Source organism: Pristiophorus japonicus, chromosome 3 (genome assembly GCF_044704955.1).
Source record: "Pristiophorus japonicus isolate sPriJap1 chromosome 3, sPriJap1.hap1, whole genome shotgun sequence".
Lineage (NCBI taxonomy): Eukaryota > Metazoa > Chordata > Chondrichthyes > Pristiophoridae > Pristiophorus > Pristiophorus japonicus.
Window position 1 is genome coordinate 227,920,293 of NC_091979.1, and position 23,578 is coordinate 227,943,870.

The 23,578-nt window shown below is 50.6% G+C and overlaps 1 protein-coding gene across 3 annotated transcripts in view; it reads right to left on the reverse strand.

The window, feature by feature from the left end:
* LOC139260151 (collagen alpha-1(XVII) chain-like) overlaps nucleotides 1-23,578 on the reverse strand; it is a 112,596-nt gene that overhangs the window by 52,554 nt on the left and 36,464 nt on the right. For all 3 annotated transcript variants that reach the window (XM_070876373.1, XM_070876374.1, XM_070876371.1), the window contains 14 exons: nucleotides 18,957-19,025; nucleotides 18,207-18,359; nucleotides 16,077-16,157; nucleotides 14,069-14,110; nucleotides 13,019-13,168; nucleotides 12,258-12,467; nucleotides 10,988-11,008; nucleotides 8,969-8,986; nucleotides 7,970-7,996; nucleotides 6,476-6,538; nucleotides 6,081-6,158; nucleotides 3,012-3,056; nucleotides 993-1,028; nucleotides 77-130 (listed from right to left, as the gene is read on the reverse strand). In XM_070876373.1, coding sequence (XP_070732474.1) covers nucleotides 77-130; nucleotides 993-1,028; nucleotides 3,012-3,056; nucleotides 6,081-6,158; nucleotides 6,476-6,538; nucleotides 7,970-7,996; nucleotides 8,969-8,986; nucleotides 10,988-11,008; nucleotides 12,258-12,467; nucleotides 13,019-13,168; nucleotides 14,069-14,110; nucleotides 16,077-16,157; nucleotides 18,207-18,359; nucleotides 18,957-19,025 — 1,047 coding nt within the window. The remainder of the gene's footprint in view (nucleotides 1-76; nucleotides 131-992; nucleotides 1,029-3,011; nucleotides 3,057-6,080; nucleotides 6,159-6,475; nucleotides 6,539-7,969; nucleotides 7,997-8,968; nucleotides 8,987-10,987; nucleotides 11,009-12,257; nucleotides 12,468-13,018; nucleotides 13,169-14,068; nucleotides 14,111-16,076; nucleotides 16,158-18,206; nucleotides 18,360-18,956; nucleotides 19,026-23,578) is intronic.

Consider the following 23,578-nt stretch of genomic DNA (forward strand, 5'->3'; position numbering starts at 1 on the left):
TCTTTCTCTGTTACCAAGTAAAAAATGATTTTCATTGCATTGACTAAACTTTGGTTAGACATTTCCGGGAACATACCTTTAGGACCTGAAGAACCACTGTCACCTTTGAACCCTGAAGACCCAGGAGGTCCTACAGAAAGACAACAAACCTGGAATTACTACTCTGAAATTACAGCTAGTTTCCCCTCATTCCACTCCTGCCATGTTCTCAAGGTCCTCAGTTGCCAGGAAACACCAACTCCATCCTGTGGTAGTGGTTGGCTGGGTGCTCAGTCAGCACAAAATGAGACGTGGAGCCGATCTCAATGCTGGAGATACAGGCTTCTCATCCTGTGTTTGTGGATCATGGTTGCTCTGCTGATGGACATGCAGCTCCCAGACCCACACCTACTCTCACTGGGTAGTCAGCTCTTGGCCATAAGGAACGTCCCATGTGAGAGGTAACTAGAAATGTTGTCATTTAACTGAATTTTCTCATGTAAGAAATAAGGAACTTGCATTTATACAGAATCCTTCATATCTTCAAGACGCCCCAAAGAGGTGCAGTGACTGTTGTGTCAGCTACAAGAAGCTTCCACAAATAGTAATGAGATAAATGAGCAGTGAATCTGCTTTTGGTAGTGTTAATTGAGGGAGGAATGTTGGTAGGACACCGAGAGAACTCCCTGCTCTTCTTCCAATGGTGCCATGATTTATATACAGTGACAATCCGAGATGTGAAAACCAGCAATGAAGGAGCACTTGTTCATGTTGACTTATTGCACCTAAAGAGTTCCATTAGATGTTAAAGTACTGGCCAGTTTAGGATCTGTGCAACTAAGTATTGTAGCTATGGGTCAGTGCCATTGGGGACAGACACTTTGCTGTACCGTGTGCCACACTGTGACTCTCATACATTTTGAGAGCCACATTGGGATTGTTATTAAGTGAGGGTTAGAGAGGGTCAGTGCTGTTACAAAATAAATTATCAAAGAATTAAAAAACAAAATTACCTTGAGGGCCTGGAGAACCATGTTGTCCAATCATGCCTGTCAGAAAGAGAGAAGGTGAGTGAGATGTTGTATCGTCTAGTGTCTGAGACAGACGTATTCAATTACCTGATTTGTGTGAATTCATTTTGAAACAGCTCAACATGGCAGGAGGCATGCAATCTGATTGTATGATTCTGGTTAGAGTATAATATATCGAGTGGATTAGGTTTTTATGTGAATGACGACCAAATTATCCAGTTACATCAAATTACATCGAATGTACAGCTCAGAAATAGGCCATTTGGCCAAACCGCTCCGTGCCGGTGTTTATGCTGCACGCGAGCCTCCTCCCAGCTCTCTTTACCTCACCCCATCAACATATCCTTCTATTCCTTTCTCCCTCGCGTGTTTATCTAGCTTCCCTGAAATGCATCTCTGCTATTCACCTCAACCTCTCCCTGTGGCAGCGAGTTCCACATTCTCACACTCTCTGGGTGAAGAAGTTTCTCCTGAATTCCCCATTGGATTTATTAGTGACTATCTTATATTTTTGGCACCTTGTTCTGGTCTCCCCCACAAGTGGAAACATCTTCTCTACGCCTACCCTATCAAACCCTTTTATGATCTTAAAGACCTCTACAAGGTCACCGCTCAGTCTCCTCTTTTCTAGAGAAAAGAGACCCAGTCTGTTCAGTTTTTCCTGATAATTATAGTTCTGGTCATCATCATCATAGGCAGTCCCTCGGAATCGAGGAAGACTTGCTTCCACTCTTAAAATGAGTTCTTAGGTGGCTGAACAGTCCAATACGAGAACCGCAGTCTCGGTCACAGGTGGGACAGATAGTTGTTGAGGGAAAGGGTGTGTGGGACCGGTTTGCCGCACGCTCTTTCCGCTGCCTGTGCTCGATTTCTGCATGCTCTAGGTGATGAGACTCGAGGTGCTCAGTTCTGGTATCGTCCTTGTGAATCTTTTTTCTACCTTCTCCAGTAAATCGATAGCCTTTTTATAATATGGAAACCAGAACTGTGCTCAGTACTCAAGGGGGGATTTTCCCGTCCTTTGTGCTCCGTTTTTCGCACCGGAGCGGCGGCAATGGCGACGGTGAGGTGTTCTGGGCGGGCGGTCAGCCTCCAGTGCCCTGCAGGGATTCTCGGGTCCAGTTTTGCGGCGGCGTGGAGCAGCACTGCCCGAAAGAGCTGCACCCTGTGTGCAACGCCCCTGGTTGCAACACTGGCACAAGATGGAGCTCCTGCCCGACCCTTTCGCTCAGAAGCGCGCCTCGCAATGACCACCTGGGAAATCAGGGCGGTCCAATCATCCCGTTGGCGAAGAGGTGAGTAATGGACTCCTGAGGTAAGTGTGTTTGTTTTTTCTTTTAATTTTTTCAGCGATTTCTGTTGTGATGGCGTGGGCAATGTTTTGGGTATGTCCCCCCAGGCGTCTCTTGGAGCATTCCCAGGCCGGCTCTTTAGCTCAGGAATTTCCCATCCTCATGCCAAGAGAGGTGTACAACGCCTCCCTTAGTGTTGCACCCCCTGATGCAGGGCCCAGATGCCCAAACTTACCTGCTGAGGTGCAAACTGTTCCCGGGGGCTAACTTTCCCGCCCCGCCGCCATTATCGCCTCCAAAACATAAAAGCCTAAAATCCAGCTCCGTGTTATGTCCACTGTAACTATTCAATATCTCTCCTATTTCACTGTTGTTACCTGTGAGTTTATTGTGTCTATCCCTATCCTGATTTTTCTTTTGTGCCTGTAGAATATTTTACTATTTCTTTTTATACTCCTTAATAATGTGATTTTGTAGTTCCTCTTTGCTTTCTGAATTATTTTTTGGCTTCTTTCCTACCCTATTGTATTCCCTTATTGTATTCCTCTCCTTTATTGTCTGTGTACTCAGTGAACTAGATTTATCAGTCGCTAATGGGAAGTTCATGTTGTGTAACATTAGAGCTTCTCTCAGCGATCCATCACTGGATGAACGCTGTCAGTGTTGTTCACCTGGACTGTGCTATCAGTTACATCTTCCTCACCCCTACCTTTCAGTCCGGGTAGACCGGGGAGTCCAGGTAGACCCGAGTCACCTGGAAATAGGAAAGAAAAACAGCATTTAAAGAATGAGCAGAGTTACATGACAGCCAGGCCCTCTGACCTGTGACCCCACCCACTGGGAAAGTCAGAACCTGAGCAATAAACCAATCGAATCCCATTGGACCAGAACGAACGGGAATTCTGCTGAACTGGACTGAAGGGAGACAGGAAATACAAATTAATTTCTGCAAGCTTTCCTCGTTTTTGAAAAATAGGGGGGAAAATTGCGGTCAGAGGCTTCCTGCGGGCGAACGCATCCGACCGCAATGTTTTTGTCATGTATTCAACCATCATTGTAACCCATGTATAAACTGACCCAAGTTGTACACCGTGAGAACACTGACCACTAGGTGGGAGACACTCCTAACCTGGACCTTCAGGTATAAAAGGGGAAGCTCCACCCACCTTCATCACTTGAGTGCTAAGGAATAAAGGACAGGTCACAGACTGACCTTCTCTCAAGCATGGGCCTCGTGTGCATTTATACTGTGTAGTAAGGACGTATCAGTTTTTAACGAAAATACCTAGTGGTCCCGGAGGTACATAGAATTGCGCTCAGAGGCCTAGTGTCGCAGTCCAGCGCACGGGAGCATGTCTTCCAGGATCGTATGCACATCCTGGGTACACGTGGGCCTGGACCACCAATCACAATGTAGTATTCTCATTCATGGGGAGCGGGCAGGGAAGTGGACCAGAGTCCATGATCGGATCAGCCACGATCGTATTAAATGGTGGAGCAGGCTCCTATTCCTACTCCTACTCCTATTTCTTATGTTCTTATAGTAATGGGAACTCCGAGCTCCCACTACAATCAATGAGAATACCCCTCAAATCAAATAAAGCACAAACATAAATAAAAAATACACCACTTTTTTAAATGAATAGAAATTGCATTAAATTAAATGTTTGAGAGAAAAAAATTATTTTTTTGAGTTAAAAAAAATGTTTTAATAGTGTTAAAAATAAACTTACCTTCATAGACAGGGTTTCTAATATAAAAATGAATAACATTTAATTTTTCTATGTTTTAAAACTCTTTCGCTGGTAAAAGTAGGCTGTATGCCTGATTTTACCAGGCATAAGAGTTTGAAGGACATTCTCTGGCCAAGAGTCGGGCAAATATCTCAAATTTCCACCCGCGAATGTCCTTCTCTCGCGGATGCATGGGATCTGTCAAATCGCAAATGCCGGTTCTCTGCGCATTCTCATTGTGCGGCGAGAACCGGCATTAGCAAGTCCTCTTTGGGTGTGCGCACATTGTACGCACCGGATAGGCCGCAATATTCGGGCCATATTTTTCCCTCTGTATTCTTCACATATAATATTTCCAACAATACCTTCATTTTCCCAAATCCCGAAAGCTGTTGCGGATTTTCTGGCCCCTTAGGGTTGGCGAGTGGACTTACTGCGGCCCTGGGGTGAATCAGGGCGTTGGCCCATGACCCTACCGCCGCTGGCAGGGTCAATGGCAGTGGTCCAAGGCGGACACATTCCGGGAACCATTCCCTGCCGAGTTCTGGCTCGGTGCACCCACCAGTAGGAGGCAGTGCAGGGGGATCCGGGCTGGGAACTTGGGCTCATTCTCTTCCCTCTAAGGTTAATTGTGGAGATCTGGTTGAAACTGTTCAGACCAGTCCAACAACCCGACACCTTCCTGTGTGATTCAGTACCACACTGGGCTGTGGCCTGATCCACAGACCCATCAAGTTAGTTAGAGCAAAGCTAGATTATAGCGAGGATATAACGAGGATATAAGGAGTATGGTGGATAGAGGTGTACCGATGGATGTGGTGTATTTAGAATTCCAAAAGGCATTCGATAAGGTGCCACACAAAAGGTTACTGCAGAAGATAAAGGTACGCGGAGTCAGAGGAAATGTATTAGCATGGATCGAGAATTGGCTGGCTAACAGAAACCAGAGAGTCGAGATAAATGGGTCCTTTTCGGGTTGGAAATCGGTGGTTAGTGGTGTGCCACAGGGATCAGTGCTGGGACCACAACTGTTTACAATATACATAGATGACCTGGAAGAGGGGACAGAGTGTAGTGTAACAACATTTGCAGATGACACAAAGATTAGTGGTAAAGCGGGTTGTGTAGAGGACACAGAGAGGCTGCAAAGAGATTTAGATAGGTTAAGCGAATAGGCTAAGGTTTAGCAGATGGAATACAATGTCGGAAAATGTGAGGTCATCCACCTTGGAAAAAAAACAGTAAAAGGGAATATTATTTGAATGGGGAGAAATTACAACATGCTGCGGTGCAGAGGGACCTGGGGGTCCTTGTGCATGAATCCCAAAAGGTTAGTTTGCAGGTGAAGCAGGTAATCAGGAAGGCGAATGGAATATTGGCCTTCATTGCGAGAGGGATGGAGTACAAAAGCAGGGAGGTTCTGCTGCAACTGTACAGGTATTGGTGAGGCCGCACCTGGAGTACTGCGTGCAGTTTTGGTAACCTGACTTAAGGAAGGATATACTAGCTTTGGAGGGGGTACAGAGACGATTCACTAGGCTGATTCCGGAGATGAGGGGGTTACCTTATGTTGATAGATTGAGTAGACTGGGTCTTTACTCGTTGGAGTTCAGAAGGATGAGGGGTGATCTTATAGAAACATTTAAAATAATGAAAGGGATAGACAAGATAGAGGCAGAGAGGTTGTTTCCACTGGTCGGGGAGACTAGAACTAGGGGGCACAGCCTCAAAATACAGGGGAGCCAATTTAAAACTGAGTTGAGAAGGAATTTCTTCTCCCAGAGGGTTGTGAATCTGTGGATTTCTCTGCCCAGGGAAGTAGTTGAGACTACTGTGTATTCAAATCACAGATAGATAGATTTTTAACCAATAAGGGAATTAAGGGTTATGGGGAGCGGGCGGGTAAGTGGAGCTGAGTCCATGGCCAGATCAGCCATGATCTTGTTGAATGGCGGAGCAGGCTCGAGGGGCTAGATGGCCTACTCCTGTTCCTAATTCTTATGTTCTTATGTTATTATTAACCATCAGCCGAAGCAATCTCTTACCTCTGTCTCCCTTATCACCCTTCCCTGGTGACCCAGAATCACCTTGTGTTCCTCTTGACCCTTTCTCTCCATGTTCACCTGATATTAAACAAGAAATAGATCACTGGTCAGTGACAATGCCACAAATATTTCAATAACTCCCCCATTGGTCAATAGCGGCCCCTGTCCCTCCATTGGTCAATAACTCCCCCTGTCTCCCCATTGGTCAATAACTCCCCCTGTCCCCCTATTGGTCAATAACTCCCCCTGTCCCTCCCCATTGGTCAATAACTCCCCCTGTCCCCCCATTGGTCAATAACTCCCCTTGTCCCTCCTCATTGGTCAATAACTCCACCTGTCCCTCCATTGGTCAATAACTCCCCCTGTCCCTCCATTGGTCAATAACTGGGTCATACCTGAGCTTCCTTTCTGTCCTCTCTGACCTTCTAGTCCGGGAATTCCGGGATGACCGGATGGACCTATGAAGAAATATTGAAATAAATTAGTGTCTGGAGTCTCATGATCAATTTACTATTCATCCCCAGAGCAGCTGGTAAAGCTCATCATCCAATAGGAACTGAGGCAGTGAAGCTCATTGACCAATAGGAGCTGGGGGCTGTGAGCTCACTGACCAATGGGGGGTGAGCATACTGCAACAAAAGAGCACAGAAATCAGTCTGTTCCTCTCCGAGACACAGTTGTGTTTAGAGATATTTCCAATTCTCAATGTCACCTTGATATCTCAACCAACAATCAGTGTTTGCACCGACCTCATCACCCAAAGGGGAATTGAGTTGGAGAATAGGTTACCAGACTATTAAAATGCATATGGGATCCTTGGCTTTATTAATAGAGGCAGAGCGTACACAAGCAGGAAGTTATACTAAACCTTTATAAATCACTGGTTAGGCCCCAGCTGGAGTGTTGTGACCAATTCTGGGCACCACATTTTAGGAAGCTTGTCAAAGCCTTGGAGAGAGTGCAGAGTGGATTTAGTAGAATGGTACCAGCGATGAGGGGATTCAGTTATGAAGGGAGACTGGAGGAACTGGGGTTGTTCTCCTTTGAGCAGAGAAGGCTAACAGGAGATTTAATAGAGGTGTTCAAAATTATGAGGGTTTTGATAGAGTAAATAAGGAGAAACTGTTTCCAATAGCTGAAGGGTCGATTTCAGGTGATTGGGAAAGGAACCAAAGGCAGGATGAGGAGAAATATTTTTACGCAGCGAGTCGTTGTGATCTGGAATGCACTGCAAAGCAGATTCAATAGTGATAGGGCGGGAAGTGAGGTTGAGAGATATGGGGAAAAGGTGGGAGGTGGGATGGAGGGATATGGGAGAAGGTGGGTAGATGGGGTTGGGAGAAGGTGGGTAGGTGGGGTTGGGGGATATGGGGAGAAGGTGGGTAGGTGGGGTTGAGGGATATGGGGAGAAGGTGGGTAGGTGGGGTTGGGGGATATGGGGAGAAGGTGGGTAGGTGGGGTTGGGGATATGGGGAGAAGGTGGGTAGGTGGGGTTGGGGGATATGGGAAGAAGGTGGGTAGATGGGATGGAGGGATATAGGGAGAAGGTGGGTAGGTGGGGTTGGGGGATATGGGGAGAAGGTGGGTAGATGGGATGGAGGATATGGGGAGAAGATGGGTAGATGGGGTTGGGGGATATGGGGAGAAGGTGGGTAGTTGGGTTGGGGGATATGGGGAGAAGGTGGGTAGGTGGGTTTGGGGGATATGGGGAGTGGCTGGGGATATGGGGAGTAGGTGGGGTTGGGGATATGGGGAAAAGGTGGAATTCATTTCTGAATAGAATGGGACAGTGTGATTGGCCTTTTTGTCTTCCTGAAGATTCTCTGATCTTGTGACCATTTATGGGATTTATGGGAAAATATGAGTTACGGTAACACTACTTAAGTTACCTGGAACTCCGGGAAATCCTTGATCACCTGTCAAAAAAACAGCAACAGATTAAAGAAAATATTAACACAGTTTCAAAGATTAGAGTGACACACAAAGAGTGAAAGAGAATCAGACAGATTCAGAGAGGCAAACTGAGAAAGAGAGGGGCCAATTTTCCACATAATCGATTTTTGGCGCCGTTGTAGAGGTACTTCCGATTTTTTTTAGTGGCCGACTGTGCCAAAAAAAGTTGCAAACTTTGCCGGCATAAACTTTCATTTTGGAGCGGCGCAGATTGTCCTTAAGCTCTGTGGGTACAGCTTAAGGTCTGCGACGAAAACTGAGGTTGCCAGGGTAACGAGGGACACACTGAAGGGCTGAGGCTGCAAAGTGTAACATACTGCAGCAAGACATAAGCAATTGTAGACCCCCTGTGCCCCCGCCCCCCTGCTATCCCAGACTGAATGGCTCCCCTGTGTCACTGCTATCCTGGGCCGAATGGCCCCCCCCCCCCAGTGCCGCTGCTATCCGGTCTATAAGGACCCCACCCCCGGTGCCGTGTCTTCAGCTCCGCTAAAACAATGGCGTCTTCTCTGCGCCGATATTTTTAAGTTCAGGTAAGGTGCATTATGCCATTTTTGAAAAAATCCTAGTTGGCCAAACTCGCCAGAAAGGGCGCAGCCGGCAGCCCCAGTGACGTAACAAAATCGGGAACTAAAAAAATTGGCCGTAAGTAGTTTAGGATGGCGCAGAAACCTTGGCGAAACTTGCAGATTTTAGTCTGCTCCAAAAAATACAGCGGACAGCACAAAAAAGCGCAGAATGGTGGCGAAAATTCAGCCCTAAGAGAGAGAGAGAGAGATTGTGGGAGAGACCGAGAGAGAGACCGATTGCCAGAATCGGTGAGATGGGAGCAGACAGAGCGATTCGAATGATAAACAGGGACTCGCAGGGTTTCAGAGCCTGGTGCTGTGGCGAGAGCAATTAAAGGATAAATTTGAAGGAAGTTCGAGACTCACCTTTAATCCCCGGTGGACCTGTTAAATCGGTGATACAACAAAAAGAACATTTGTTAGAAACACCAACGCCAGCAGCGCCCACTGCCCTGGAACAGTGGCGCGGGATTTAGCACAACTCCCGAGCAGCTTAAAGGGCAGAAACACTCGCAGTGACAGGTCGGAGCTCAGGCCTGTCACAGGTTGGAATAAAGGCTGATATTAGACAGACCCGGAGTTTGGGGGAAGGGGCTTGTAATGTATGCACCTGTGAGTATGCTCACAGGTTAAAAGACGGCGCCGAGCTGCGGGCACGGTGATGGGGAAACTCCGGGACAAATTGTCGGGTAAAGGAGCGGCGAGGCCTCCAGCTGCTGCGGACGGGCGAAGGAGGAGAAGGAGCAGCGAGGCCCGGGGAATGAGCCGGTATCCCGGGCCCTGGCCCCTAGCAACAGCCTGGAGTTTGCGGAAGCCTGGCGGCAGCTGCTGGAACTGGAGCAGCGGCAGCGCCGGGTCCGGGAGCTGGAGATCGGCCTGCAGCAGCTGCGCGATATCCTGGTCCGGGCCGAGGCGGTGGAACACGGGGAGCTGGTCAGCCGGATCCGGAGCAGGGCCCAGCAGGGAGAGGTCGGACTCACGGCCCGCAGCCAGAGCATCAAAAGCTGCCTGAAGATCCGGGGACACCGGGCGCCGCTGCTGGTCGCCGCCGCTTTGGGGCTCCGCGGCTGTGTCCCCTGGGCCAGTAAATTAGGATAGGGAGCGGGGGACGGGCCGAGCGGCCAGGAGTCGCAGCTTCTCTGTCACAATGTAAATTAAATCAATAAAATAAAGATCTATTTAACCCGGAAAAAAAACAAAAAACAAGGGGGCACTTGTTTGAAAGTGTTTGGAGTGTCCCCCCACTTTAATCAGGGGGCACTTGATTTAATGTTTTATTTTGTTCATAACAAAATAGTTGTAGAGTTGTTACCCGGCAACCAAATTTTAATGTCTAAAGTTTAATTTGTTTAAGTTGTCGGTTTTCGTGCCACCCCCGCCCCCCCCCCCCCCTTTTTAGCCAGGGGACACTTGTATAATTTGTGTTTCTAGTGCCCTAAAAAAAAACAAGGGGACACTTGAAATGTTTTTGGAGTGTGATTCCCCCCCCCCCCACCTTTAACCAGGGGGCACTTGATTATTGTTTCTACAAAAATAGTTGTAGAGTTGTTAATCACCCCTGGCAACCAAATTTTAATTTGATTTAAGTTATCTGTTAAAAGTTTAATTTGTTTAATGTGTCGGTTTTAGTGCCCCCCTTTAATCAGGGGACACTTGATTTATGTTTTCCCAAAATAGTTGTAGAGTTGTTAAGTTTGAGTGGCTCTGTCAGTCACGTGATGTTCACAAAACTCAATAAAACCCCAGCCAGTTGGGCTCGAGGATCCACGATGAGGCAGGTGGTTGTTAGCCTGGTGGATGAACTGGTAATGAGTAGTGTGATTGTTAAACCTTTCCCTCCCTCCTTCACCCCCTCCCCTCGCTCCTCCACCTCCACTAATCTCTCCTTCACCCTCTCCCCTCGCTCCTCCACCTCCACTAATCTCTCCTTCACCCCCTCCCCTCGCTCCTCCACCTCCACTAATCTCTCCTTCACCCCCTCCCCTCGTTCCTCCACCTCCACTAATCTCTCCTTCACCCCCTCCCCTCGTTCCTCCACCTCCACTAATCTCTCCTTCACCCCCTCCCCTCCCTCCTTCACCCCCTCCCCTCCCTCCTTCAACCCCTCCCCTCCCTCCTTCACCCCCTCCCTTCAGCTCCGAAACCCTGGAGAGGTGGCACGGGAACACATTGGGGGTCACGGTACAGGCCACAAGCTAGCTGTCTTACTGTAGGGGGCATAGAGTTAAAGGAACACAAAACCGTGCATAGATTCAGGGCTGCATATAGCACAGAAGGAGGCCATTCGGCCCATTGTGCCTGTGCCAGCTCTCTGAAAATGCTATTCAATTAGTCCCACATAAAAATAATATCTGAACTCTGTCACAATAAGAGCGGGTTACTCACCCTGAACACCCCTCACCGAATCTGTAATTAAAGACAACGACAATCAGTGTTTAAAAAGTATTTACTGTCTGATGATTTAAAACAATTTCCGTGAATTGCCGAGTGTTCATGGCTATCTCTCTCTGCCCCTCCTCACATGGCATTTCTTACCCCTCGGGCACAGACACGTCCAGTTGGAATAACTGAAGGTTTCGAGGTTCGGTTCAAATCCCAGCAGACACATGGCAAAAACGTAGGAGTTAGGGAACACACAGGGATGTCACAGGAACGCTGCCACTAACAGGATGGTTCAGTTGGGAAGGCCAATGAAGCGAGAGTGTCAATAGGGTCAAGAGACAAATAGAGCGTTTCCAGAGAGAGGAGATACTGAGGGATATGGGGAGAAGGTGGGGTTTAGGGAGATTGGGAGAATGTGGGTAGGTGGGGTTGGGGAGAAAGGTAGGTGGGGTTGGGGATATGGGGAGAAGTGTAGGTGGGGTTGGGGATATGGGGAGAAGGGTAGATGCGGTTGGGGATATGAGGAGAAGGTGGGTGAGTGGGGTTGGGGATATTGGGCTGAAGATGGGTAGGTGAGGTTGGGGATATGGGGAGAAGGTGGGTAGGTATGGTTGGGGGATATGGGGAGAAGGTGGGTAGGTATGGTTGGGAGATATGGGGAGAAGGTGGGTAGGTATGGTTGGGAGATCTGGGGAGAAGGTGGCTAGGTAGGGTGGGAGATATGGGGAGAAGGTGGCTAGGTAGGGTTGGGGATATGGGGAGAAGGTGGGTAGGTAGGGTTGGGGATATGGGGAGAAGGGTAGGTGGGGTTGGGGAGAAGGGTAGGTGGGGTTGGGGATATGGGGAGAAGGGTAGGTGGGGTTGGGGCTATGGGGAGAAGGTGGGTGAGTGGGGTTGGGGATATGGGGAGAAGGTGGGTAGGTGGGGTTGGGGATATGGGGAGAAGGTGGGTAGGTAGGGTTGGGGATATGGGGAGAAGGGTAGGTGGGGTTGGGGATATGGGGAGAAGGTGGTTGGGGATATGGGGAGAAGGTGGGTCGGTGCAGTTGGGGGATGTGGGGAGAAGGTGGGTTGGTAACAGACCTCAGAGGAAAGAGAATTTCTGGTTCCAGGCTCCATGTTTCTTCCACCTGAACACCTTTACACCGAAGCCCTTGATCGGATGGCATCAGCTTCTTTCCCGAAAATTAATCAGAGTTGAATCTCGCCACGATTAGCCGACGCTCCCAATACCGAGCGGTTTGCCCACTTTCCCGAGATTCCTTACTCTCACCTCGATATTCCTTGGACTGTAGCTTGGCTGTAATGTCGCTCCAGAGGTTGCGCTCGATATCTGACCCCGAGCCCCCGACTGCTGCATTCAGCAGTGTCCCCGACCCCTCCCTCACATTGGGTGGGCGGCCTTGCCGATCCACCAGCTTCTCATAGCTGGGCGTTGATTCCAGGGCACTGACACGAGATTTCAGCTTCTTCACCTCTTCCGCTGGAACAAGGGAGCCACATGGTTTAGTAGTCACAGGAGGGACTGATATCAACTGTTTCTACAGCTTGGGCTCAGACTCAACACGCTCCCATCAGGAAGCATGCCCCCCCCCACCCCAACTCCCCCCCACCCCAACAGCCCCCCCACTCCAACACCCCCCCCACCCCAACTCCCCCCCACCCCTAACTCCCCCCACACTAACTCTCCCCACCCCAACTCCCCCACCTCTCCAACCTCCACCTTGCTCTGCCCCCAAACCCCTCCTCCCCTCGCCCACCCGCTCTCCCATCCCCTCCCCCCACTCACCCCCTACCTCACCATCTCCCCCCTCCCCCACCCGCTCCCTCTCCCCCCACCCCCACCCCTCACCCAATCTTCCCAGCTGCCTCTCGCTCCCCTGCTGCCTCCCCCTTTCACCCAGCCACCTCCCCCTCCCCCACCCCTCCTCCACTGCCGCCCCCTCCCCCACACCTTCACTCACCCTCTCCCCCACTCCTTCCCCCCCCACCCCCATCGGATTTCCCGCCCTCCCCCCGCCCCCTCTCACTCACCTAATGCAATGAGGCCAAAGAGAAGGCCAAGGAGCAGTAACCAGGCCAGGAGCAATCCCAGCAGCCACTTCCACCAAGTGCAGCAGCGACAGCAGGAACAACAGGAGGGGACGGACCCCACACCCGCTCCCTCTTCACTCGTTCGGATCTCTGCAAATAGAGGCCCAGAAAGGGTGAGAAAGATTCAACATATCCAGGGAACGGAACTATGGGAACTTGCAGCCGGCTAGTGCCGCGGGGTTTGCTGGGGGATGAGACGCTGTCTGCTATCCAGGAGCGGAGTGTCCTCACACAAAGCGTCTCTCCCGGGCTTTATAAACAGTTAGAGAGGACAACAGCAAGGAAGTTAGGCTAAACCTTTATACATCTCTGGTTAGACCTCGGCTGGAGTCTTGTGTGTACAATTCTGGCACCATCCTTTCGGAAACATGTCAAGGCCTTGGAGAGGGTACAGAAGAGGGACTTCAGTTACATGGGGAGACTGGAGAAGCTGGGGTTGTTCTCCACGGAGCAGAGAAGCTAAAGGGGAGATTTAATAGAGGTGTTCAAAATTATAAATGATTTTGCCAGAATAAATAAGGAGAAACAGTTTCCAGCGGCAGGAGGGTCGGTAACCAGAGGACATAGATTTAAGGTGATTAACAAAAGAACCAGAGGGGGAGATGAGGAGAATGTTTTAACGCAGCGAGTTGTTGTGATTTGGAACGCGCTGCCTGAAAGGGCGGTGGGAGCAGATTCAATAGTAACTTTCAAAAGGGAATTGGATAAATAATTGAAGGGAAAGAATTTGCAGGGCAGTGGGGAAAGAGCAGGGGTAATAGGACTAATTGGATCGCTTTTTCAAAGAGCTGGCACAGGCATGATGGGCTGAACAGCCTCTTTCTGTGCGATATCGTTTGATGATTTCAAATAGGGCCTTAAGGTTCTTTATATTCACAGCCTCCATGGCTTGAATTGTCACTGGAACTCACCCATATGTTTCAGTTTGGGTCAGTCAGGCATTAATCCCGCAATGTGGGACACAGACCTGCGCTGGGCTCGTTCACTGACCTGCATATGTTGCCTTGTCCTTCGTTGCCATCTTTAAACCTCCTGGAGAAACAGAAACAGAAATACTGATTCACTAGTGAACAGGCATAAGAGAGAGAGTGTGAGATAAAGAGAGAGTGTGTCAGATAGTGTCAGATAGAGAGCGAGAGTGTCAGATAGAGAGCGAGAGTGTCAGATAGAAAGCGAGAGAGTCAGATAGAGAGAAAGAGAGAGAGTGTTAGATAAAGAGAGAATGTCAGATAGAGAGAGTGAATGTCAGATAGAGAGCGAATGTCAGATAGAGAGCGAATGTCAGATAGAGAGCGAGTGAGATAGAGTGTGAGATAGAGAGAGAGTATCAGATAGTGTCAGATAGAGAGAGAGTGTCAGATAGAGAGCGAGTGAGAGAGAGAGAGAGAGTGTCAGATAGAAAGAGAGAGAGTGTTAGATAAAGAGAGAGTAAGATAGAGAGAGAGAATGTCAGATAGAGAGTGAATGTCAGGTAGAGAGCGAGTGAGATAGAGTGTCAGATAGAGAGAGTGTGAGATAGAGAGAGAATGTCAGAGAGTGTCAGAGAGAGAGTGTCAGATAGAGAGTGAGTGAGATAGAGCGAGAGAGTGTCAGATAGAGAGAGAGAGTGTCAGATAGAGAGAGAGAGAGAGTGTCAGGTAGAGAGAAAGAGAGAGAGTGTTAGATAGAGAGAGTGTCAGATAGTGTCAGATAGAGAGAATGTCAGATAGAGAGAGTGTCAGATAGAGAGAAAGTGTCAGATAGTGTCAGATAGAGAGAGAGAATGTCAGATAGAGAGAGAGAGAGTGTCAGATAGAGAGAGAGTGTCAGATAGAGAGAGAAAATGTCAGGTAGAGAGCGAGCGAGTAAGATAGAGAGAGTGTCAGAGAGAGAGAGAGGGAGTGTCAGAGAGAGAGAGTGTCAGATAGAGAGAGAGAGAGTGTCGGATAGAGAGAGAGAGAGAGTGTCAGATAGAGAGAGAGTCAGATAGAGAGAGAGAGAATGTCAGATAGAGAGCGAGTGAGATAGAGAGAGAGAATGTCAGATAGAGTCAGATAGAGAGAGTGTCAAATAGTGTCAGATAGAGAGAGAGAATGTGAGATAGAGAGAGAGAGTGTTGGATAGATAGAGAGAGAGAGTGTTGGATAGATAGAGAGAGAGAGTGTCAGATAGATAGAAAGAGAGAGTGTCAGATAGAAAGAGGGTGTCAGAGAGAGTGTCAGATAGAGAGAGAGAGAGAGAGTCAGATAGAGAGAGAGAATGTGAGATAGAGAGAGAGAGTCAGATAGAGAGAATGTCAGATAGAGAGAAAGCGAGAGAGAGCGAGAGTCAGAATGATACGAGGAGAGATTATACAAACTAGAATTGTATTCCCTGGAATTTAGACGGTTAAGGGGTGATCTGATTGAAGTTTTCAGGATATTAAGGGGAACAGATAGGGTAGATAGAGAGAAATTATTTCCGCTGGGTGGGGAGTCTAAGACTAGGGGGCATCATCTGAAAATTAGAGCCAGACCTTTCAGGATTGAAGTTTGGAAACATTTCTACACACAAAGGGTGGTAGAAGTTTGGAACTCTCTTCCGCAAACGGCAATTGATACTAGATCAATTGTTAATTTTAAATCGGAGATTGATAGATTTCTGTTAACCAAGGTATTAAGGGATATGGGGCAAAGGCAGGTATATGGAGTTAGGCTACAGATCAGCCACAATCTCATTGAATGGCGGAACAGGCTTGAGGGGTTTCCCGGGGTCAGCTTGCAGGGGGTGGGGCTTCCCCAAGGTCACCCTGCAGGGGGTGGGGTTTCCCCAGGGTCAGCCTGCAGGGGGCGGAGTTTCCCTGGGTCAGCCTGCAGGAGGCGGGGCTTCCCTAGGGTCAGCCTGCAGGGGGCGGAGTTTATCTGGGTCAACCTGCAGAGGGTGGGGTTTCCCCGGGGTCAGCCTGCAGAGGGCGGAGTTTCCCTGGGTCAGCCTGCAGGGGGCGGGGCTTCCCCGCACTCTCCATCGATTTCATTCTTACCGTTAGTCTGAGCCTTGATTCCTGATCCAGCGCTGGTCAACACCATCTGCTCCTTCTTCAACGTATCGTCCGCTATTGACCCTGTGACATACAAACCAGCAGTGGGTTACTCCTGGAGACAGTTTCACGACACAATCTCCTCCCTCTGTGGTCGAGGCTCGCTTTCCCCATTCATCAAAACCCGGTCCGCCAATTTGTGCCCAAATCAATGGACAAGGGGTTCAGGCAGTTTAGGGTTCAGCGGGCGAGGGGTTTAGGGGGCGAGGGGTTCAGGTTTCAGTGGGTGAGGGGTGAGGAGTCCAGGGGTCGATTGTGTTCAGGGGTCGATTGTGTTCAGGGGTCAGTTGTGTTCAAGGGGGCGAGGGCTTCAGTGGGGTGAGGGCTTCAGGGACAATGGGTTCAGGGGCGAGGGATTCAGGGAGTGGCGAGGGGTTCCATGGGCGAGAGGTTCAGGGGCGAGGGGTACAGGGGTTCATGGGCGATGGGTTCAGGGGGTGAGGTGTTCGGGGGGCAAGGGGTTCGGGGGTGAAGGGTTGAGGGGGCAAGGGGTTGAGGGGCGAGGGGTTCATGGGATGAGGGGTTCAGGGGTGAGGGTTTTGGGGCGAGGGGTTCAGGGGCAAAGAGTTCATGTGGCGAGGGGTTCATGGGGCGAGGGGTTCATGGGGTGAGGGGTTCAGGGGACGAGGTGTTCTGGGGTGAGGGGTTCAGGGGTTGAGGGGACGAGGGGTTCAGGAGCGAGGGTTATAGGGGACGAGGTGTTGAGGGGGCAAGGGGTTCGGGGGGCGAGGGGTTCAGGGAGGGCAATGGGTTCATGGGCCAGGGGTTCAGGGGATGAGGGGTTCATGGGGTGAGGAGTTCATGGGGTGAGGGGTTCAGGGGGCGAGGTGTTCTGGGTGAGGGGTTCAGGGGTTGAGGGGACGAGGGGTTCAGGAGCGAGGGGTATAGGGGACAAGGGGTTGAGGGGGCAATGGGTTCATGGGCCAGGGGTTCAGGGGGCGAGGGCGCACCTTTACCCCACATAGCTCCAACGAAGGTTTCACCTGACAGAAACCTCCTTTTCTCTTTCATTGATAGATACTTGTCAAACTTTATTTCCCTTCCTGCCTCCTTGCTAATCTCCAGCCCATAGCATCTCCATGGAAACAACCTATTCCAGCTGTCAATGGCAGCATTTCCCACAGATATGGACTGGAGTCGTCACTCCTCGGGATCCCTGTGCGATGCGGGAAGGGTCACTGCGACCGCGGCCACTCCTAGACATGCGATCGGTGCCAGCGACCCTCCTCCCCCGACTCTTGATCAGGTACTCGGAGCCCTAGGCACCAGGCCCAAATGGCAATTCCTGACGTGTGAGCCTAGCCCGGGAGCAGGCTATTCCATCATGGGGTGCAGAGCCAAGCCTGATCCTGCTGTTGTAGTAGGAGTCGACTGGATGGCGATCAGGTGCAGGAACTCCAGCTGAGCTCCCCCTCCCTAGAGCAGGGCACTGAGATCCATTGAAGATCCCCCTTGACCGAGATTCAAAAACTCAGCATAGGGCTCAGAGCTGTGAGCTCCCGGGGCTGTGTGGGCCTCACTGAGCCCAGACACAGAGTGCTGTTCGACTGTGACAGTGGCACGCCCACCGCCGGGCCTGAGCCGGGGTTGGGCCTGGAATGGGCTTGGGCCTGGGATGGGGCCGGGGTTGGGCTCGGACTGGGGCCGGGGTTGGGATTGGGCCAGGGTTGGGCCTGGGATGGAGCCAGGGTTGTGCATGGGCTGGGATTGGGCCGGGGTTGGCCTGGGATGGAGCCAGGGTTGGGCCTGGGCCGGGATTGGGCCTGGGATGGAGCCAGGGTTGGGCCTGGAATGAGGCTGGGGTTGGGCCTGGGATGGGGCCAGGGATGGGGCTGGGGTTGGGCCTGGGATGGACCTGGGATGGGGCCTGGATTTGGGCCTGGGATGGAGCCAGGGTTGGGCCTGGGCCGGGCCGGGGATGGGCCTGGGATGGGGCTGAGGTTGGGCCTGGGATTGGGCTGGGGTTGGGCCTGGGATAGGGCAGTGTTGTGCCTGGGTTATTTGGTCAATGGCCGAGCCTGGGTTGGGAATGGCCGTCTCTCTCTCTCGCGAAGGGGGGGGATGAGACGTTACCAGTGAAGCTGCCGGGGGTGGCGGTGAAGAGTTTGCCGCTGTCCTTGCTCATGATCAGAAGCTCCGTGTCTTTCCTTGGGGGGGAGTTTTCCTTCTCCAGCAGCAGGAACTTGTAGTCCTTCCGTAAAATCTCATCCGTGGTCGTGGTCCCCACTGTGGAGAGAGGACGTGGTGAACAATGGCTCGCCGGCGCACCCCCACCACCCGACACCTCCCCACCCGACACCTCCCCACCCGACACGCCCCCCACTCGATCCCCCCGACCCTCCCCCACCCGACCCCCCCCCACCCGACATCCCCTCCACCCGACACCCCCCCCCAACCGACACCCCCCCCACGCGACACCCCCCCCACGCGACACCCCCCCCACCCGACACCCCCCCCCACGCGACCCCCCCCCACGCGACACCCCCTCACGCGACACCCCCCCCACGCGACTCACCCCCCAACCCCCACTCGACCCCCCTCACCAACACCCCCCCACCCGACACACCCCCACCCGACAGCCCCCACCCCCTCCACCCGATTACCCCCCCCCCCCCCCACCTGACACACACCCCCCACCCCCACCCGACACAACCGTACACAAGGCCTCCCATACCTGGACCGGGAATGTCAGTGTGCTGGGATTGTCGGGTGTCAGTGTATACCGATTGCTGGGTGGGGGCGTGTCGGTTGCCGGGTGGGCCGGGATTGCCCGGTGTCAGTGTGCGGGGCTTGCCGGGGTAGCAGTGAGTGTCAGTCACTAACCTGTGGAGCTGTTATGACCCACGGTGACGACACTGGAATTCGACACCAGGTTTTTCTGCACACCCAGTGCTGGAGGGTCGGAGAGGAGGAGCAGAGTCGGCCGTCGGAGCCCAAGGAGAGAATTAAAGAAACACATTGAGAACAGAAATTCATCAAAGCTCACAGCAATTACAACTAATTGCCTCTTGACCCCCTCCTCCCGTGAAGGTGCCAACTCTCCCTGGGGTACAGTTCCTGAAGGTACCAACTCTCCCTGGGGTACAGTTCCTGAAGGTGCTGACTCTCCCTGGGGTACAGTTCCTGAAGGTGCTAACTCTCCCTGGGGTACATTTCCTGAAGGTGCTGACTCTCCCTGGGGTACATTTCCTGAAGGCGCTGACTCTCCCTGTGGTACAGTTCCTGAAGGTGCTGACTCTCCCCAGGGTACAGTTCCTGAAGGTGCTGACTCTCCCCAGGGTACAGTTCCTGAAGGTGCTGACTCTCCCTGGGGTACATTTCCTGAAGGCGCTGACTCTCCCTGGGGTACAGTTCCTGAAGGTGCTGACTCTCCCCAGGGTACAGTTCCTGAAGGTGCTGACTCTCCCCTGGGTACAGTTCCTGAAGGTGCTGACTCTCCCTGTGGTACAGTTCCTGAAGGTGCTGACTCTCCCCAGGGTACAGTTCCTGAAGGTGCTGACTCTCCCTGGGGTACATTTCCTGAAGGCGCTGACTCTCCCTGTGGTATAGTTCCTGAAGGTGCTGACTCTCCCCAGGGTACAGTTCCTGAAGGTGCTGACTCTCCCCTGGGTACAGTTCCTGAAGGTGCTGACTCTCCTTGTGGTACAGTTCCTGAAGGTGCTGACTCTCATTGGGGTACAGTTCCTGAAGGTGCTGACTCTCACTGGGTTACAGTTCATAAGAACATAAGAACATAAGAAATAGGAGCAGGATTAGGCCATACGGTCCCTTGAGCCTGCTCCGCCATTTAATACGACCATGGCTGATCCGATCATGGAATCAGGTCCACTTCCCTGCCCGCTCTCCATAACCCCTATTCCCTTATCGTTTAAGAAACTGTCTATTTCTGTCTTAAATTTATTCAATGTCCCAGCTTCCACAGCTCTCTAAGGCAGCAAATTCCACAGATTTACAACCTTCTGAGAGAAGAAATTTCTCCTCATCTCAGTTTTAAATGGGCGGCCCCTTATTCTATGATTATGCCCTCTAGTTCTAGTCTCCCCCATCAGTGGAAACATCCTCTCTGCATCCACCTTGTCAAGCCCCCTCATAATCTTATAAGTTTCGATAAGATCACCTCTCATTCTTCTGAATTCCAATGAGTAAAGGCCCAACCTACTCAACCTTTCAGTAGGTCAACCCCCTCATCTCCGAAATCAACCTAGTGAACCTTCTCTGAACGACCTCCAAAGCAAGTATATCCTTTCATAAATATGGAAACCAAAACTGCACGCAGTATTCCAGGTGTGGCCTCACCAATACCCTGTACAACTGTAGCAAGGCTTCCCTGTTTTTATACTCCATCTCCTTTGCAATAAAGGCCAAGATTCCATTGGCCTTCCTGATCACGTGCTGTACCTGCATACTAACCTTTTGTGTTTCATGCACAAGTACTCCAAGGTCCCGCTGTACGGCAGCACTTTGCAATCTTTCTCCATTTAAATAATAACTTGCTCTTTGATTTTTTTCTGCCAAAGTGCATGACCTCACACTTTCCAACATTATACTCCATCTGCCAAATTTTTGCCCACTCACCTAGCCTGTCTATGTCCTTTTGCAGATTTTTTGTGTCCTCCTCACACATTGCTTTTCCTCCCATCTTTGTATCATCAGCAAACCTGGTTACGTTACACTCGGTCCCTCTCTTATAGATTATAAATAATTGGGATCCCAGCACTGATCTCTGCGGCACCCCACTGGTTACTGATTGCCAACACGAGAATGAACCATTTATCCCGACTCTCTGTTTTCTGTTTGTTAGCTAATCCTCTAACCATGCTAATATATCACCCCCAACCCCGTGAACGTTTATCTTGTGCAGTAACCTTTTATGTGGCACCTTGTCAAATGCCTTCTGGAAGTCCAAATACACCACATCCACTGATTCCCCTTTATCCACCCTGTTCATTACATCCTCAAAGAATTCTAGCAAATTTGTCAAACATGACTGCCCCTTCATAAATCCATGCTGATTCTGCCTGATCGAATTTTGCTTTTCCAAATGTCCTGCTAATGCTTCTTTAATAATGGACTCCAACATCGTTAACTGGTTGCTGAAGGTGCTGACTCTCCCCAGGGTACAGTCCCTGAAGGTGCTGACTCTCCCCGGGGTACAGTTCCTGAAGGTGCTGACTCTCCCTGGGGTACAGTTCCTGAAGGTGGTGTCTCTCCCTGGGGTATAGTCCGTGAAGGTGGTGTCTCTCCTTGGGTTACAGTTCCTGAAGGTGCTGACTCTCCCTGGGGTACAGTCCCTGAAGGTGGTGTCTCTCCCTGGGGTACAGTTCCTGAAGATGGTGTCTCTCCCTGGGGTACAGTCCGTGAAGGTGGTGTCTCTCCCTGGAGTACAGTCCCTGAAGGTGCTGACTCTCCCTGGGGTACAGTTACTGAAGATGGTGTCTCTCCCTGGGGTACAGTCCGTGAAGGTGGTGTCTCTCCCTGGGGTACAGTTCCTGAAGGTGCTGACTCTCCCTGTGGTACAGTTCCTGAAGGTGCTGACTCTCCCCAGGGTACAGTTCCTGAAGGTGCTGACTCTCCCTGGGGTACATTTCCTGAAGGCGCTGACTCTCCCTGTGGTATAGTTCCTGAAGGTGCTGACTCTCCCCAGGGTACAGTTCCTGAAGGTGCTGACTCTCCCCTGGGTACAGTTCCTGAAGGTGCTGACTCTCCTTGTGGTACAGTTCCTGAAGGTGCTGACTCTCATTGGGGTACAGTTCCTGAAGGTGCTGACTCTCACTGGGTTACAGTTCATAAGAACATAAGAACATAAGAAATAGGAGCAGGATTAGGCCATACGGTCCCTTGAGCCTGCTCCGCCATTTAATACGACCATGGCTGATCCGATCATGGAATCAGGTCCACTTCCCTGCCCGCTCTCCATAACCCCTATTCCCTTATCGTTTAAGAAACTGTCTATTTCTGTCTTAAATTTATTCAATGTCCCAGCTTCCACAGCTCTCTAAGGCAGCAAATTCCACAGATTTACAACCTTCTGAGAGAAGAAATTTCTCCTCATCTCAGTTTTAAATGGGCGGCCCCTTATTCTATGATTATGCCCTCTAGTTCTAGTCTCCCCCATCAGTGGAAACATCCTCTCTGCATCCACCTTGTCAAGCCCCCTCATAATCTTATAAGTTTCGATAAGATCACCTCTCATTCTTCTGAATTCCAATGAGTAAAGGCCCAACCTACTCAACCTTTCAGTAGGTCAACCCCCTCATCTCCGAAATCAACCTAGTGAACCTTCTCTGAACGACCTCCAAAGCAAGTATATCCTTTCATAAATATGGAAACCAAAACTGCACGCAGTATTCCAGGTGTGGCCTCACCAATACCCTGTACAACTGTAGCAAGGCTTCCCTGTTTTTATACTCCATCTCCTTTGCAATAAAGGCCAAGATTCCATTGGCCTTCCTGATCACGTGCTGTACCTGCATACTAACCTTTTGTGTTTCATGCACAAGTACTCCAAGGTCCCGCTGTACGGCAGCACTTTGCAATCTTTCTCCATTTAAATAATAACTTGCTCTTTGATTTTTTTCTGCCAAAGTGCATGACCTCACACTTTCCAACATTATACTCCATCTGCCAAATTTTTGCCCACTCACCTAGCCTGTCTATGTCCTTTTGCAGATTTTTTGTGTCCTCCTCACACATTGCTTTTCCTCCCATCTTTGTATCATCAGCAAACCTGGTTACGTTACACTCGGTCCCTCTCTTATAGATTATAAATAATTGGGATCCCAGCACTGATCTCTGCGGCACCCCACTGGTTACTGATTGCCAACACGAGAATGAACCATTTATCCCGACTCTCTGTTTTCTGTTTGTTAGCTAATCCTCTAACCATGCTAATATATCACCCCCAACCCCGTGAACGTTTATCTTGTGCAGTAACCTTTTATGTGGCACCTTGTCAAATGCCTTCTGGAAGTCCAAATACACCACATCCACTGATTCCCCTTTATCCACCCTGTTCATTACATCCTCAAAGAATTCTAGCAAATTTGTCAAACATGACTGCCCCTTCATAAATCCATGCTGATTCTGCCTGATCGAATTTTGCTTTTCCAAATGTCCTGCTAATGCTTCTTTAATAATGGACTCCAACATCGTTAACTGGTTGCTGAAGGTGCTGACTCTCCCCAGGGTACAGTCCCTGAAGGTGCTGACTCTCCCCGGGGTACAGTTCCTGAAGGTGCTGACTCTCCCTGGGGTACAGTTCCTGAAGGTGGTGTCTCTCCCTGGGGTATAGTCCGTGAAGGTGGTGTCTCTCCTTGGGTTACAGTTCCTGAAGGTGCTGACTCTCCCTGGGGTACAGTCCCTGAAGGTGGTGTCTCTCCCTGGGGTACAGTTCCTGAAGATGGTGTCTCTCCCTGGGGTACAGTCCGTGAAGGTGGTGTCTCTCC